Source organism: Furipterus horrens, unplaced genomic scaffold (assembly GCF_987537825.1).
Source record: "Furipterus horrens unplaced genomic scaffold, mFurHor1.1.pri manual_scaffold_4, whole genome shotgun sequence".
Classification (NCBI taxonomy): Eukaryota; Metazoa; Chordata; class Mammalia; order Chiroptera; family Furipteridae; genus Furipterus; species Furipterus horrens.
The window spans coordinates 129,493,367-129,507,150 of record NW_028327174.1 but is presented as its reverse complement, the minus strand read 5'-3'; the positions used below and the strand labels follow the sequence as shown (position 1 = coordinate 129,507,150).

The 13,784-nt window shown below is 37.1% G+C and overlaps 1 protein-coding gene across 1 annotated transcript; it reads right to left on the bottom strand.

The window, feature by feature from the left end:
- Positions 1 to 580: 580 nt before the first annotated feature.
- EQTN (equatorin) lies at positions 581 to 8,857 on the bottom strand. The gene is made up of 4 exons (XM_090275788.1): positions 8,812 to 8,857; positions 5,481 to 5,531; positions 1,358 to 1,508; positions 581 to 874 (listed from the first exon to the last, which is right to left on the bottom strand). Exons 2-4 carry the CDS (start codon positions 5,491 to 5,493, stop codon positions 697 to 699), a joined length of 342 nt encoding a protein of 113 aa, XP_090131914.1. The 5' UTR covers positions 5,494 to 5,531; positions 8,812 to 8,857; the 3' UTR covers positions 581 to 696.
- Positions 8,858 to 13,784: the final 4,927 nt, after the last annotated feature.

The window sequence follows — 13,784 nt, the reverse complement described above, 5'->3', positions numbered from 1 at the left end:
TTTCAAAGGGCAGGGAAAATGACAAAAGTAACCTGCAAAGGGTAACATGGGCTGTTTGGTCAAGGCCACCCCACTGGCTTAGCAACTATGGGTATTATTGGCAAGATCAGACAAAAGCCAGCACCTGCCACGTTACCGCTTGTGCCACGGTAGTGGGTTCCCAGCCTGCTTTGCCCCTGGCCCCTTCCCAAGAGCATCTTGGAGAGGTGTGGGCAGAACAAGAGGCAGTGATGATGAACATTTGGTGCTGGTAGCAGCAGCAATAACAGATGTGTAAGAATGAAACAAACAAAAAACAACACAACAGTCCAGAGGTAGTTTGTGAACAGAGGAAAGATGGAACCAGAGCCTTGGGGGGAGGGGTGGAGCAGGGGGGGAGGTAAATAGATATTTATGTCTGCATTTAAAAATGAAACAACTGAGAGTGAATACTTTTTATAAGTCACTGTCTAGGATTGTTTTTATCCGATGAGTTACACACCTTAAGTCATTTTTTTTTTCATTAAATAATTTTTATAGCCGAGTGAATTTTATTGAATATATCCTCCCTTTAAGACACCAGAAAAATTTAAATGCCTCAGCAGAGTTTGCAAATCATGACATTAATGTGATTCACCAAGAAAGATACTTTCTTTTTAATGACAAAAAATTAAAGGTGTCTGTTCATCAGTGGGATCTTCCTCACTGAAGGCTCATTCAGTCTTCCTCTGAGACAGTGGAAATCATGTCCGTTCTAGATTTTGACTTTGCACCTGAAAGCGTGCTGCTGTCACCACTCTTAGAAAAAGATGTATCTGATACGCCTTCCACTGGATGAAAATAAGACAAAGCTGCCAGCTGTGGGTTGATGGAGTATTCACGTTTCCTTATAAAACTGAAAAATGAAAACATGTATCAAGAATTGCTTTAAATTGTGTACGTTTGCAGCGCAACTCAAAAAAGCATCACAAAAATTAAAACTGTATGAATTCTGATCAATATATCAGTTACTTGGTATAACACTATGTAAATGAATGAAAACTGTTAAGACCCTGAGCAGATGTGCTATTTAGAACAGGTCACAGCCCTTTTGTTCCAAGGTTATCAAAAAAGGATGCATATCCAGATTCTCTATATTTTTTCCAATTGATTGGGGTGATTTTTTGTTTTAGATGATTATTTAAAATACTGGGGAAATGCTCAAGAGGAATATTCCCTAAGAGAGAGCCCATGCATCTTTCTGAACAGAGGAAATGGAGCCAACTCAATACCTTCTAGATAAATTTGGGAGTCATGTGTTTCTGACAACCCACTAGAGAGATGGGTAAGAGCTTTGCCTCATATATATTACAGAGACTCCAGAGGTCTGTAGACTTACCTGGTCTTCAGTTTATACAGCAGGGAACTAAATACTGCCAAAAGGAAGACGAAAAGGCAGAGGGTCATCAATGAAATGCCCAGCATTAATTTTAACTTGACATCCTGTAGTTCTGCCCCTTTGTCTTCATCTGTAGCATTCAAATCAGAATCTGAGAGGAAAGAAAGAAAATGCAATGGGAAAAGAGTCATTGTGTTTTCTGGAGGAGTAAGGGTTGCAAAGCCACTGCAGAAAGACTTCCACCCTCTGGGGTAGTCACTGCTCACTCCCCTACCCTCAGGCAATGTAAAGGAGAAGGGTATAGGTTACCCTGGCCAAGCACTCTTGTTTCATTTAACCTTCACAGCAATCCTGGAAAAACTGTCCTTGGCTCCAGTTTCCAGGATCGCAGAAGATTATGAATTTGCCCATGAAAGAGGGCTATTAAGTGGCAAAATCTAGTTTCAAACCCAGTTTACTGGTATGTGTGTGTAGCAGACTTCCTCCCTAATAAAAACCAGTTCCAGACTCTAAAGAGATTACTATCAAAAATGTGAATTTACACACATCCTTCAAAAGAGAAAGATGCAATTTGACTCTTGCTTGGGACATGCATTGATCTTTCTTTTAAGTTCATATTGATAGTGTACCAGATGCTTTCTCCATGAGGCTTAAGAACTGAACTTGCCATTTTATTACTGAGATCCAACCTCCTGTACTTGATGTTAAAGAAGGAAACTAAAACATTTAACTTTCTAAAGAAAGTTATATAATAAAAATCATGTCCAGATCCAGAGATGTCAAGTCTTTTTACTAAATCTATTAATGAAAATATTTCTTTACTGTAAAATTTTATATTTTTAAAATATATGCCAGACTTAATAGACATTTATTTAATGATAACTTTAAATGACCATGTTGATATTTCTCCCCTTTCCCCCAACAACCTCCCAAGAGTTTCAGGGGTTTTCTTTACCTTCTAGGTAATAATGTTTTTGGGAATAAGCAACAGTAAGCTCCCATGTCTATACTCTCTGATTTTTAAAAATAGGGATTGTTAAAGTGGAGTGAAATTTGTACAATTGTCAAAGACTGATATCTGGACATTGAGGCAGTCTGTTTTGGGAATAAACAAAATATGTTAAAATGGGCTGTGCTCCTGAATTGCTTTGCTACTTTTTAAAAAGGTTTTGTAAAGATTGCATGTTTATCAAGGTGATGGTCAAAACTAGAGAAGGGTTTGGGATTCCTAATCACTGGAAATTACAAAAATTCTAATTGCAAGTTTGCAAGTTGGAACAGGGTTTCTCTCTAAGCCTCAGTTTTCTCATCTGTAAAATAGAGATAACACCAACTTCATGGAGTTCCTGTGAGGACTGACATAATGATGTATGTCAAGCACTGGCATGTAGTATGTACTCACTATGTAATTAAAAATCAATCATGCTCAATTTAATAACTTAAAAATACAAAATATTTCTCAAGTGGCCCAGCATTTGTCATTCTTATGTCTAGTTCATCTAAGTTTTTCTTGAAGCATTGCAAGGCAAGAGGCTGCCCATGTCAAATAATCTGGTGCAGAACTTATGTGACAGGCCTTCCATGTAGCCCCAGATGCTGTTAACTTTTCAACAGTTTATTTGCAAGACAGAGTTTGAGGAACATTAATATATTACCTTGTCATGAAGCTTTTCATTCAAATCAGAAGTACTTTCATGCATATAAATATAATTAATCCACTAATGAAAATTATTGCATTCAGCATCAGGAATTCTCTCAATCATTGCTGGCAAGAATGCAACATGGTATAACCACTTTGGAAGATAGCTTGATAGTTTTCTTACAAAGCTAAACAGAATCTTACTATACAATACAGCCAACACAATCTTTGTTTATTTCAAGTGAGTTGAAAATTTGTGTCCTTACAAAACTTACATGTGAATACTTATAGATTTATTTATGTTGCTGAAACTTAGAAGCAATCAAATGATCTTTAGTAGGTGCTTGGATAAACAAACTGGTACAGCTGTACAATGAAATATTATTCAGTGATGAACGACATGAACTATCAAGCCATGGAAATCTATAGAGGAATCTTATGTGCATATCACTAAGCAAAATAAGCCAGTCTGAAAAGGCTACATAATGTATTATATATGAATTTCCAACTATATGACATTTGGGAAAAGGCAAAACTATGGAGATAATGAAAATTTCAGTAGTTGCCAGGAGCTGGGGTGAGGGAGCGATGGATGAATGGAGCTCAGAGGATTTTTAGGGCAGGAAAACTGTTCTTTATGATACCGTAATGGTGGACACAAGACATTTCCATTCATCAAAGCCCATAGATTTGTATAACACAAAAAGTGGACCCTAATGTAAACTGTGGACTTCAGTTAATAACATACCAATATTGGCTCATAAATTATAAAAACTGTACCACACCAATGCAAGGTGTTAATAAAGGGGAACTGAGCACAAGGAATATATGAGAACTCTCTTTAATTATTGCTCAGTTTTCCTGTAAGCCTAAAACTACTCTAAACACGAAGTCTATAAATCAAAAAAACAAACAAACTGTACTCTATTTTATTCACTTGCCTACTCCTCCACTTGGTTTATCTGTTTCAGGAACAGAAGTTACAAAACATGGAGATGGAAATAGTCATCTGCAATATGGTAACTGGACAACAAGGTTTAACAACTGCAACTTTCCTGAAACAGTGAATGTCCTCTGATACAGTGTCAGTCACCATGCTACCCAATTACATCTACCTTACCAGAAAAACATGCAGACGCTAACACGTGTGCAATTATTTGCGTACTCATTTAATTGAAGTATTTTGTTCTTACTTGGAATTGGTTGAAATAATTGATCTTTTGCTTCTTCCTCCCCCTTTCTTTCATTTAAAACTGTTAAAACAATAAATTGATGTTATGGTAAACAAAATTCACTTACTAAAATTGTGTGTGTGTGTGTGTGTGTAATATATACAACTTATTTTTATTATTCATGGTAGTTATTTTTATAATCCTAGGGGGAATACAGGGTTAGGTTCCTGTGAGGTCACAACATTTTCATCAGACAGTCAATACAAGACCTTGTTTTATCTGTGCTTATGTTTAAAGACTTTTTATTATAGTATATATTGCTGATTCATTAAATTGAACTCACAGCCAACAGTACTCTAACTCCTGACTAAATAAAGCTTATCTAACACACATTTTCTCCAGAAGGTACATACATCACAGCAATCTTATGCTTAGGGACACTAACCAGCATTTAATGCTACACTTAGGGGCCATTTTAAAGAGCAAAATCACCAACAAAATACACATAGCACTAAATAGACCACAAAAATGACACTTATTTACAGTATTAGAGCTGAAAAAAGAAGGCAGAATGTTGCCTTTTTCTACCTCAGCTGGGAATATAAGCAACAGGCAATTTAAAATTTTGGCTGCTCTGAGCATATCTGCACATGACTGTGAAAGTGCTTCAATTTTTGATTTGGGTGTGTTACAAATAAATTTTAGATATTGGTAAATTCTCAAATATAGAATATTCTATATTTTCAAGTATAAAATATGCAAATAATGAAGATCAACTGAATATGGCATATTTTTACATTTATAATGTATATATATGTGTGTGTGGTATTACACTTATATATGTGTGCACTTATGATGTTTACATTACATTTATACATGCATATACATGTGATGTGCACATCACATTTATAATGCATGCTTATATATTTATGATATATATATTAATTTTATGCATGCATATATTTTGATATGTACTTTGCATTTATTTGTGCATCTCCATGTGCTTATGTGTACACTGTTCCTAACACAAAGAGGGACTATATTGGGTGAGATCCTTATTTAAAATTTTTAATCATAAATAAATCAATTGTAACAGTTGTAGAAGCATTAAACTTGTAGGGGGAGAATTAGAAGCAAAGCACTTGATCAACCCTCTGGGGTTGTTTTGTGTTTGCTATTTCATGTCATGATGGCAGCAAAATGTTGAAATTAATTCTAAGTATTAGAACTATTTACACAGATCTTGGCTTTCTTACATAAGATTTTAGAACAACAAAACATTTTCCCAGCTTCCTAACTACTATGAGTTTACCTTTAGATAACATTGTCCACAATGCAAGCTCATTTGGACCCTGGGTTGATTCTGTTTAAAAAAAACAAAATAGAACAGGATGATAAAATAAGGTAATTTGTCTTTAGTAAATTTGTGATAGAATGTTCATTCATTAGTTTTACCATTTAATAGATAACACCTTGAGTTCCTACCATGTGCCAGACCCTGTGGTTGGCACTGAAGTTACAGATATGAACAAGACAGTCTTAATACTCAGGGAACACACTCAATTTTAAAAGCAGACAAGGATCAGTGTCAATTATGTTGCTGGATAAGGAGGGCTTTAAAGGAAACACACTGGCGGTATGCATGGGGGGACCAAAATCAACTTTCAAAAGCTGGAAACCCTTCAGCAGGGAGATGATGCTTCAGTATGGGTGCAGAGGACTGGAAATTGTTTGCCAGGTAAACAAGGGCAGTGTGTGCTCATTCCATTGTGAGAAATCTCAGAATCATGAGCAGGATGGATAAGCTCTTAAACTGCAGGTTGTCTGGGAGGAAGAACGTGGATGAGGCATGTGCCCAGGGATGAGACTGAGAAGTTCTTTAATGAGGGTCACTTCAGACATGAATGCTTAGCTAGAAGTTATATTGCAACTCCAAATTTAAGTAATCAAACTTAAATATGCTCCAGCTATGACTACAGTGTTGTAACTTTACAATTTTGAATATTTTTTCCCAGCAAGGTTTTTACTATTTTCTTCTTCATTGAGTTTTAGTAAATTAAAACTGTAGTGTAAATTACTAGACACTTAAGAAGGGAAATACCGGGATGATCAAATTTCTATCTTTAAATAGACCAAATACACTGAATAAAATTTTCATTTTTATTTTTAGTATTGTTAAAGAGGCAAAGGAATTTAGAGTAATCATATTAAGAACATACTTGTATTGCACGAACTGGAGAAAATAGTTTCATGTAACAATAGGTCCATTATTCTCAATTAGACCACTCATTCAAGCCATCCTGGGTTTTCATGGTTTCACAAATATTTTATAAGAAACAACATTCTTGGCAGGAAAGTAAAATGATGATTTTGATTCTGCAACCTCTTACTCCCCCACCTCCACCCCAAATAATCTTTAGAAACACTAATAATTGACCCATGCAGAGAAAAGTTTATTCTTCAAGCAGGTAGAAATTTTTATTTAATTATTAAAAGTTGTATTAAAATATATTATATCTTTATAGAAATATAAATTTATACCTATACTTATGTTAACTATAGACATAAATATAAATTTAATACATTTTATTAAAATAAAATTGTATCATAAAAAGAGCTCACTTTCTATGCCTTGTCAGATACATCTGAAAATTCACCCTTAGGTTTTCACAGTTTAAAAGATTTTAGAGCGATTTTAAATTGTAGCAATATAAGGTCTTTAAGCATGCTATTACTTTATGAAGTACTCGGAGTAGTGAAACAACTTAAGGTTTTACTCATATAATGATATGCTCCAGGTATGACTAGAGTGTAGTAACTTTAATACTTTGATTTTTCTTTCTATAGCGTTCTTCATTGGATTTTCCAGTAGGTAATGTAGTTGTTTCATTGACAAGTTTATCTAGGAAAAGGGATAATGGATTATCAGTATATAAAAATATGGACTCAACATCTGTGATTAGGCATATATTTAAGCTAAAAAGTGGTACAAAGAAAAGGAGAAAGAAAACAGAGGAAGACATTGATAATTTTTTGAAATAACTTAAAGGAGAGGAAAGAAAAAATAGAATTTTTGCCCGAGGAGGGATTCATATGCCTATAACTTGCAAGAGAGAGGAAAAGCTGGGATCAGGGGCCACAAGCTTTCCTTAGAGGTAAGGAAGACCTGTTGGATTACATAACGTTGTCTCAGATGGTTCCTGTACAGGCCTTGAAGTGATACTCGCAGCCCAGGACAGTTTGGTTGCTGTAAGTGTAATGAGATGGAAAAGGAGGCAATATCATTCTTCTTGTAAATTGGAAACATATTCATGTTTACTACTCAAAACGGAGTCTTGGATACAAAGATTTGGGGCGACAAACCAAGGATCTTCAGGCCTGATTTAGTACATGTGTCTATAATGTGTCCATCTGGAGGTATGTCAGTGAGAGAGTATTTGGGGACAACTGTGACTGGAGGACATTTCCCCCATGAAATTGGCCTGAAATTTCAGTTAACTTTACTTAATACAGGAATCAATCAAGTCCCATAGGCAACCTCGGCAGAGAAGGAGTTCTGCAGAGAGGCAGAGTGAATTCAGACTGAGCCTACCAAATGCACCATTACAAGTACCTTGGTGGCAAGCAAGGATGAAAGAGAGAATGGTACCAGAGTTGATACTGACTCAGGCAGGACTAGAGAAACTGGTCGGAAATCCTTCAACTCTGCTGTGCAACCCTCTTACACCATTTTGGAGAAGAATATCTGGATTGCTTCCACTATTTTCCCTCAGAATTTTTAGGGGCTAACAAAATTGTTATTAAAAATTATTCTGCAGATCCCACTCTCCTTCAGGGGCTTGCCCCTCTAGAATGTCCCATCCACATCAGCATGTCTGCCACTGTCAGAGCCCCATTTAACATAGCAGCAATTGATCCCAATCAAACTTTCTTTGACAATCCTCTGGGGATCTGAATTGTAGACATAGAAGTTAGGATTTTGGAATTACTTCCATGGGTCCTCAATAATCCATTTCCAAAGGGAATTTGTGGTCTGTTTATTAAATAGACTCTTTGTGTCTTGACCCAAACAACCCAAGCTGTTTGTATGTACAGGCAAAATTCCCAAGAGTCATCTGTCTAATTAATGTATGCCCTTGAAATGCCCCAATGTATGAAACTGCTCAAAATATTCCATTATTGTCAAGTAGCTTTACTAATAATTAGGCTTACTGAGTCTGTCTTTTACCAATTACAACGGCCATTGCCAAGGTAATATGTATTTTGGAGACTTTTAATGGCCTCAAAAGTCATCTATCAAATATTTATGCTTGGTGGAATGGTGCAAAAAGGAAGTAATGTTTGAAGCTGAGGGTATAAAGTAGAAAGAAGTAAAAATGTGTATCTGAGAAAGATATATAATCTTTTAGTCCTAAATTTTTATTTCAATGCAAAGCAAAAATATGAGCTTAGAAATGTAATAACCTCCTTGTTTTCTGAATTTATCAGTGCATTAGACACAGAGTCCCCTTATTTAAGAACTAAGATTTTTGACATTAGTTCCTCTTAAGATCTTTTTTCTACCCAATATTCTCTATTGCTGTTTTGAAATCTTGCCTGATATGGGTTTTTTCATATTTGCAATGGTGAATTTCAGTACTTACAGTTCTTCAGAGCAAACTGAAATTCAGTTGTTGCTTTCACAGATATTTCGGACTGCGAGCCATTTGGATTTTTTGTTGTGAACACATCTAAAAGCATAAGACAAAAGTTTTCAGCCACTAGCTAAGCTTACATTTTTTCTTCCTTTACATTTTTCTTCATCTGAATTAAAAAAAAATATTTACATGCGATGACTAATTGCAGAAAAAGTATAATAAAGTATTTGAGGCATTATCTATAAAATAAGGAAATGGGATAAAGGTTAAAAATACAATTCATGGGGAAAAAAGCTAAATAAGTATTCTTTGGCTAAATGACTCTGGGAAGAAGTTATTGGAAATTTATGGGAAAAAATAAGTGCATAATAAGTACCAAAGTATATTTGTAGATGTGTAATATTATCACTGTATTGACATTATCAAAAAGCCAAGTAAAAAGGATTCATTTGCCCTTGAATCTTCTATCAGACTATGGAACAGTTTAGCTTAAATAGCATATATTTTGGGGATCCAAGATGGTGGAGGAGTAAGTAGAAGCTACACTAACCTCCTCCCAGGACCAGTTTGGACTTACAACTTAATTGTGGAGAAATCACCTGGAAATGACCAACTGAACACTAGCTGGAGAGAAGTCTTATAACCACAGAGAGACAGAAAAGGCCACTTCATCACAACGTGACAGGTAGGAAGAGCAGAGAAATGAAAGGGCTGGCTGGGCTCCCATGGGTGGCAGCTGAAGGGACTGAGAAACAGCTCAGCAGCTGGGAGTTCCCCCTGAGAAGGGCAGGGTCTAAACCCCCAGCTGGGCTCCCCAGCCTACAGCAGCAGAACAGAAAGTAAAATAGTATCCAGCTGTGAAAAGCAAAAAGCCACAGCGTTTCTTGCTGACCTGAGAGAAACAGCTGGAGAAAAGACCTCTTAAGTGGATCACATATGAAAATATTTTGGCTATCCTGGGCTCAAGCAGAAGGAGGGCTGAGAGGACTAGAGATGCTTGGGGAGAATTTGGGGCAGTGGCTTTGAGGGGGGAACTAAGGGAGCAGCTGAACGGGTCCCAATGCTGACTCATTCCCCATACTGCAAGCAGATCATTCCCCTCCAAATGGCATCAGCCTGAGGGGAAGCAAAATCCCCGCCTACAGGAATTAAGCTGCCCCACCCTCAGTCCTTAAACCTGACGGTGATCACAAATTGAATAGATTAACAGCTAAAGGAGACAGACAAAGACAGTATACCTCTGGTAGCCTCCAAAAGGCTTCCTAGGACCTGACTGGTACATGATCTGATGTCACCAGGGGCAGATCCAGGAAGTACAGATCAATCTAAGAAGCAGCAAAAACCAAGAGGAGTCACAAAAATGGGGAGACAGAGAAACAACCCCCCATCGAAAGGAAAAGAAGAATCCTCAGAAGGAGTGCTAAATGAAATAAAGAAAAGCAAACTATGAGACATGGAATTCAAAAGATGGATTATAGGGAAGCTCAATGAGGTCAGTGAGCTCAAAGAAAACTACAAAGAACCCCAGGGAAACTTCAGGGAACTCCAGGGAAACTACAACGAACTTACTGAGAATTATACCAGCATGAAAAAGGACATAGAAGCTATCAATAAGAGCCAAGAGGAAATGAAGAATACAGTTTCTGAATTGAAGAATACAGTAGAAGGCTTTAAAAGCAGTCTAGAGGAAGCAGAAGATTGTATCAGTGAGCTAGATGACAATGTAGAAAAAAATTCCCAGACAGTGCAACAAAATGAAAAAAGACTGAAAAAGAATACAGAGATTTTAAGAGAGCTGCAGGACGACATAAAACGTAATAATATCCATATCATGGGGATTCCAGAAGGAGAAGAAGAGGAGAAAGGGATAGAAAAGTCTGTTTGAAAGACTAATGACAGAAAACTTCCCCAAGTTAATGAGAAAAAGGGCCACGCAAGTCTAGGAAGCACAGAGGGTCCCAATGAAGATGAACCCCAACAGGCCCACTTCAAGACACATCATAATTAAAACGGCAACATTCAAAGGCAAAGAGAGAATCCTAAAAGCAAAAAGAGAGAAACAACTAATAGCATACAAGGGAGTTCCAATAAGGCTATCATCACATTTCTCAGCAGCAGCACTATAAACCAGAAAAGAATGGCAAAAAATATTCCAAGCAATGAAAAACAAAGGTCTACAACCAAGAATACTCTACCCAGCAAGACTCTCATTTAAAATGGAAGGTGAAATAAAAAGTTTCCAAGACAAAGAAAGCTAAAAGAATACATCTCCACCAAACTAGCATGGCAAGAGATGCTAAAGGGTCTGCTTTAAGAAGATGAAGAAACAGAGAGAGACAGAGAGGAACACAAGTACAAGGGGGAAAATGACAATGAATAAGTACCTTTCGATAATAGCCTTAAATGTAAATGGATTAACTGCTCCAATCAAAAGACATAGGGTAGCTGAATGGATTAGAAAGCATGACCCACATATATGCTGTCTACAAGAGACACACCTTAGAACAAACGATCTACACAGACTGAAAGTGAAGGGATGGAAAAAAGTATTTCAAGAAAACAGACATGAAAAAAAAGCTGGGGTAGCAATACTTATATCAGACAAAACAGATTTCACTGCAAAGGCCATAAAAAGAGACAAAGAAGGACATTTCATAATACTTAAGGGAAAAATTCATGAAGAAAATATAATCCTTGTAAATATATATGCACCCAACTTAGGAGCACCCAAATATGTAAGGAAAATTTTGAAAGACTTCAGGAAGGATATAGATGGCAACACACTCATAGGAGGGGACTTTAACACCCCTTTGTTAACAATGGACAGATCTTCGAAGCAAAGAAATACCAAAGATACTGAGGCATTGAACAACACTCTAGATCAAATGGACTTAGTCAATATATATATAGAATTTTTCACCCCAAAGAAGCAAAATATACATTCTTTTCAAGTGTACATGGAACATTTTCAAAGATAGACTACATCGTAGAACATAATACAAGCCTCAACAAATTCAAGAAAATTGAAATTATATCAAGCATCCTCTCAGATCACAATGGCTTAAAACTGGAAATCAACCTCAAGGAAAAATCTCAAAATCATTCAAACTCATGGAGAATGAATAACATGCTATTAAATAATAAATGAGTTAACAATGACATCAAGGAAGAAATAAAAAAGTTTCTGGAAACAAATGATAATGAACACACAACAACCCCAAACCTATGGGATACAGTGAAAGCAGTCCTTAGAGGAAAGTTCACAGCAATGCAGGCCTACCTAAAAAAGATAGAAGAACCTCTAATAAAAAAATCTAACACTACAGCTACAAGAACTAGAGGAACAACAACAACAAAAAACACAGAGCGAGTAGAAGGAAGGAAACCATCAAGATCAGAGCAAAATTAAATGACATAGAGACTAAAAAAACAATTCAAAGGATCAACAAAATTAGAAGCTAGTTTTTTGAAAAGATAAATAAAATTGACAAGCCTTTAACCAGGCTCCTCAAGAAAAAAAGAGAGAGGATCCAAATAAATAATATCAGAAACTACAACAAACTTACTGATACCACAACTGATACCACAGAAATACAAGGATTGTAAGAAATTATTACGAACAACTGTATCACAAGAAATTTGACAACCTAGATGAAATGGACAAATTTCTGGAAACATATAATCTTCCAAAACTGAATCAAGAAGAAGCAGAAAGCCTGAACAGACAAATAACAACTAGTGAAACTGAAGCAGTAATCAAAAAGCCCTGGCGTAAAAAGCCCTGGACCAGATGGCTTCACAGGCGAATTTTACAAAACATTAGGAAAGAACTAACTCCTATCCTTCTCAAACTATTCCAAAAAATCCAAGAAGAGGGAACACTCACAAACTCAGTATTACCCTAATTCCAAAACCAGGTCAAGACACAACAAAGAAGGAAAACTACAGGCCAATATCGCTGATGAACATAGATGCTAAAATCCTCAACAAAATATTGGCAAAGCGGATCCAGCAACACATTAGAAATATCATACATCATGATCAAGTGGGATTCATCCCAGGGATGCAAGGATGGTTTAATACTCGCTAATCAATAAATGTAATACACCACATAAACAAAATGAAAGACAAAAACCACATGACCATACCAATAGATGCTGAAAAGGCATTTGATAAAGTACAACACCCATTTATGATGAAAACTCTCAGCAAAATAGGAATAGAGGGAGCATACCTCGACATAATGAAGGCCATATACGAGAAACCTGAAGCCAACATTATACTCAATGGGCAAAACTGAAAGCATTCCCCCTGAGGTCAGGAACAAGACAAGGATGTTCACTCTCTCCACTCCTATTCAACATAGTCTTGGAAGTTCTAGCCATAGCAATCAGACAAGAAAGAGAAATAAAAGGCATCCAAATTGGAAAAGAGGAAGTCGTCATCGGCAGCCGTCCGTCTCGAGAGACGATGGTGTAGCCTCTTAAGAGTCTATCTGCACCGCCGAGAATGGCTGTGCAGTCCGACTCGGGAGTGATACGGTATCTGTCTCCTCCCGTGTTGAATCGACATCTTGCGATGATGCTGAAGCTACAGAGCCTGGGCAGGGTAATATGGAGGGTCTGCTGTTGCCCATGCAGCAGACCCCCCCTCTCTTCGCAGCTGAAGGGTCCAAGGGAAAGACAGAGTCGATACAGCTTGGTTTCAGGTGCGCCGCAGGAGTTGCCGGTGTTGACTACAACGTCAAACCGCCTTAGGGACTCCGGCTCCGGATTTTCTGTCGGGGTTTACTCCCTTAGCCTTTCCCCTGAGGAGGTATGCCACAAGGCAGCGGAGGTTTTTTGGATTCAGAGTTTTCCTTCTCTGATGTACCCTGACTGGAAGATCGAACCAGCGACACTTAGCTCGTAGGCCGACGCTCAATCCACTGAGCTAAACCAGCCAGGGAAAAGAGGAAATAAAACTGTCATTATTTGCAG

What these genes read in the sequence shown, in the direction of transcription:
- EQTN (XM_090275788.1), bottom strand. An exon ending in CTGTATAAACTGAAGACCAG is followed by an intron (nt 875 to 1,357) that starts GTAAGTCTACAG and finishes TTCATTTTTCAG; the next exon opens with TTTTATAAGGAAACGTGAAT.